The sequence below is a fragment of the Diospyros lotus genome, chromosome 4 (assembly GCF_014633365.1).
Source record: "Diospyros lotus cultivar Yz01 chromosome 4, ASM1463336v1, whole genome shotgun sequence".
NCBI classification, from domain to species: Eukaryota; Viridiplantae; Streptophyta; class Magnoliopsida; order Ericales; family Ebenaceae; genus Diospyros; species Diospyros lotus.
Window position 1 is genome coordinate 40,598,544 of NC_068341.1, and position 4,026 is coordinate 40,602,569.

General features: G+C 36.6%; 2 protein-coding genes across 2 annotated transcripts; both read left to right on the forward strand.

The window, feature by feature from the left end:
• The first annotated feature begins 316 nt into the window (after positions 1-316).
• Positions 317-2,358, forward strand: LOC127799849 (probable leucine-rich repeat receptor-like protein kinase At1g35710). The gene has a single exon (XM_052334065.1). It carries the CDS (start codon positions 349-351, stop codon positions 2,356-2,358), a length of 2,010 nt encoding a protein of 669 aa, XP_052190025.1. The 5' UTR covers positions 317-348.
• Positions 2,359-2,368: 10 nt separating this feature from the next.
• On the forward strand, positions 2,369-3,570 carry LOC127799850 (MDIS1-interacting receptor like kinase 2-like). Its single transcript, XM_052334066.1, has 3 exons — positions 2,369-2,376; positions 2,472-2,854; positions 3,182-3,570. The coding sequence occupies exons 1-3, from the start codon at positions 2,369-2,371 to the stop codon at positions 3,568-3,570; spliced, it is 780 nt and encodes a 259-aa protein (XP_052190026.1).
• The last annotated feature ends 456 nt before the right edge of the window (positions 3,571-4,026 follow it).

Genomic DNA, 4,026 nt, shown 5'->3' on the forward strand with positions numbered 1-4,026 from the left:
TTAAATATTGCTGGCGATGGCTAATGCATGCAGGATGGTTGGCTCTAATTTCTTTCCCTGAAGTGAAGGAAGAACGTTATTACCAATTACCAAAGACCCTATATAAAAAATTCAGTCAAGTCTGTAGAGATGTAACATCATAATATAACAAATGCATACAGGATGATCTTTCTTTGAAGATTCCAAGTTTTTCCAGTCCAGTTGGTGGGCAATATTAAATGCATTCATTAGCTTTATACAGTTTGGATCTATAAATACCACCCCCCCCCCCCCCCCCCCATGCACTTGAACTCGTCATCCACCAAGCCGCCACCACCACCCTTTTCATAGATCAAATAGTTAAGAGCAATGTCATATTCCCAAGCAATTAGTTCACTTTCCATGCATCTTGCGGCCGCCATGGCTCTTCTTGTATTGGCCTCCTCTTCCTGTTCAACTACTGCTTCTCTGTCCAATGATGAAGCAGCGGCTCTGTTGAGATGGAAAGCCAGCCTTCAAAACCAAAGTCAATCTCTGCTTCCATCATGGGACGTTGGAAGCAACCAGTCTTATTGTAATTGGACTGGAATTGCTTGCGACAACACTAGCAGCGTCGCCTACATTATCCTTAACAACGTAGGCTTGACAGGTACACTTCTCAGTTTTAGCTTCTCCTCCTTCCCCCATCTTGTCCGATTTGAGCTTCATAACAATTCATTCTACGGATCTGTTCCTGCACAGATTGGTAATCTTTCTAGACTCTATTATATTGACTTTTCCAAAAATCATTTTACTGGAAAAGTTCCATCAGAATTAGGGAGCTTACGAAACCTACAATGTCTCTATCTTTCTGACAACAAGCTTTCAGGAACAATTCCTCAAGAACTTGGGATGTCAACTTTGGTTTGGGATCTTCAGCTCTCAGGAAACAATCTCACAGGCCCAATTCCAACTTCAATTTTGAATTTAACCAACTTAACTAATCTATACCTTTTCAGTAACCAACTTTCCGGACCAATCCCTCAACAACTTGGCTTATTAAGGTCTTTAAAGAAGCTCCGTTTGCCATTGAACAATCTTGTGGGTTCAATCCCTCATTCGTTAGGAAATTTGAGTTCCCTTACTGAACTGGTCTTGTTCAATAATAGACTTAGTGGCCCTATTCCTTCAGAATTAGCAAACCTTACACATTTACAGGCATTCTTAATAAACAATAACAAGCTCACTGGTCATCTACCTCAAAATCTATGCCTAGATGGATCACTCACAACACTTGGTGCATCAAAGAACAATTTAACAGGCAACATCCCCAAAAGCTTGCGAAACTGCAATAGCTTGATTCGAGTTAGGCTTGAGAACAACCGATTAGAGGGTAATTTGCAGGAGGAGTTTGGTGTACTACCAAGCTTGGATTACATGGATTTGAGTTATAATCGTTTCAGAGGCAAGCTTTCTGAAAAATGGGGGCTGTCCAAGAATTTGACTAAGCTAGTGATCTCCAATAATCAACTCACTGGAAACATACCGCCAGACCTTGCCGCAGCAACTAAGTTACACTTTCTTGACCTCTCTTCAAACCATCTAGTAGGGGAGATCCCAAAGAATTTGAGGGAATCGGGCTTACTATTCCACCTTAATTTGAGTAATAACGAGCTTTCAGGCAATATCCCAACAGAAATATTTGGTACCCAATCCAGGTTACAAAACCTTGATCTAGCAGCAAACAACCTTACTGGTTCAATTCCAAGGGAGATAGCAAACTGTGAAAACTTACAAAACTTGAATTTGGGTGAGAATCGACTCGCAGGTGGTATTCCTTTTGAGATAGAAAAATTACAATTTCTTCAAAGCCTTGATCTTGGGGACAACAATTTAATGGGTGAAATACTATCTCAGCTTGGGAAAATGCCAAGGTTGGAGAAATTGAATCTCTCCCACAACATGCTTTCTGGTTCCATCCCTTCCTCTTTTGGTGATCAGCCAACAAGTTTGATATCTATTGATATATCTTACAATAACTTAAAAGGTCCTCTGCCAAACACCAAGGCTTTTGTAGATGTTCCATATGAAGCATACAGAGGTAACAACGGTTTGTGTGGCAATCAGAAGGGTTTGATACCCTGCTCATCACCTGAAGTGAGGACAAAAACCAAACTTGTTCTTCTTGTGGTAGTTCCTCTGGTAGGGACTCTATTTCTTTCACTTATAGTTGTTGGGATCTTTCAATTTTTGAGCAAAAGAGTAATATTGAAAGCAGAAAATGAGATCCAAGTTGTACAAAATGAAAATTTATTTGAAATATGGAGCTATGATGGGAAAATAGTGTATGAAAACATCATAGAAGCAACAGAGGACTTCAATGAGAAATATTGCATCTGACGAGGAGGATATGGCACTGTTTATAAAACTAAGTTTTCAAGTGGTTTAGTTGTTGCAGTGAAGAAGACTCATCCTTCCCAAGATGGCAATTTGGTTGATTTAAAAAGCTTTAGGAGTGAGATTCGTGCACTAAGAGAGACACAACATCGTAACATCATAAAACTTTATGGTTTTTGTTCAGATTCACGTCATTCATTTTTAGTTTATGAGTTCTTAGAAGGAGGTAGCTTGGAGAATAAACTTAGGAATGAGGAAGAAGCATTGAGGTTTGACTGGCACAAACGGATGAATACTATCAAAGGTGTAGCGAGTGGTTTGTGTTATATGCACCATGAATGTTCATGCTCAGTCATCCATAGAGATATATCAAGTAAGAATATTTTGTTTGATTCAGAATGTGTTGCTCACATATCTGATTTTGGCACTGCTAGACTCTTAAACCTCCACTCCTCCAATTGGACTTCATTTGCTGGGACCTTTGGATATGCTGCTCCAGGTATGATTGTTATATTTTTCTAATCATAATGCCTACTACATAATTATATATATTTTTTGATTAAATTACATATTATTTATAGTGTAAGTATGGTATAAATGAGGATTTTCTTATCTACATTAAAGATTGAGTTAAAACAAACTTGAGGTAGGCACCTTTTGTCACCTTCCCTAGTCTATTAATTGGATGCTTTCTAGTTAATAACACCTTGTTATCTTTAGCTACCATGTTGTAAATATATTTGAACTATTAATATTTTCATTTACTTTTTGTTTCTTCTCTCTCTCTTCTAATATTTGCCTCTTGTCTTTTAACCTTATTTTGTAGAACTTGCTTATACAATGGAAGTGAATGCAAAGTTGGATGTTTATAGTTTTGGGATTTTAACATTAGAGGTGTTAATGGGAAAAAACCAATGTGATCTTATCTCATCTCTTTCCTCTTCGTGTTCCTCGTCTTTCTCATCATTGCCTTCTACTTTCTATGGCATATTATTGAAAGATGTACTAGACAATCGCCTCCCACCACCAGAGGATCAAGTAGTAGAGGAAATTGTGATTACCACAAAGTTAGCACTTGCTTGTGTTAACACCGATCCACATCTTCGACCATCTATGAAGCAAGTTTCTGTGGAGCTATCAAAACTGAGGCCATTTTCAGAGAGTTCATTCCACACAATTACTTTAGGTCAACTCCTTGATATCAACTGTATTTAGCTATATTTGTTTCTTTTTAAGATTTGATGTAGTCTCGAGATATATCTATCATATCCTATAGTTTTTACTTGAATGTATTTTTTCTTATAGTTTAATAGCTTATTTAGAAAAAAAATTAAAGAATCTAGTCTTCGTTTTTCCTTGTAATCTTTTTTTAGGGGAATTATGGGGCTAAATATTAGATATTCACTATTTAAACTTGAAAATGGTTGGATATCATTAGTTAAGTTTAAAAATATTTGAAAAGTTCCCATTATATATTGCTCCAATACCACTTATTAAGAAATAAATCAAATATAGAAAAAAAGATTGTAACATTCATAAAAGATTAAAATCAGACACATAGATATAGCGTAGTTTGATAATATTAATGAATCACAAAAAAACCAAAAACTCTTACTCAAAATTTCACAGTTTCACTAGATTCCTTAATACTCCAAATGTGTACATTCTAAA

What these genes read in the sequence shown, in the direction of transcription:
- LOC127799849 (XM_052334065.1), top strand. Translation starts at nt 349, where the DNA reads ATGTCATATTCCCAAGCAATTAGTTCACTTTCCATGCATCTTGCGGCC.
- LOC127799850 (XM_052334066.1), top strand. An exon ending in CTTTGGATATGCTGCTCCAG is followed by an intron (nt 2,855 to 3,181) that starts GTATGATTGTTA and finishes CTTATTTTGTAG; the next exon opens with AACTTGCTTATACAATGGAA.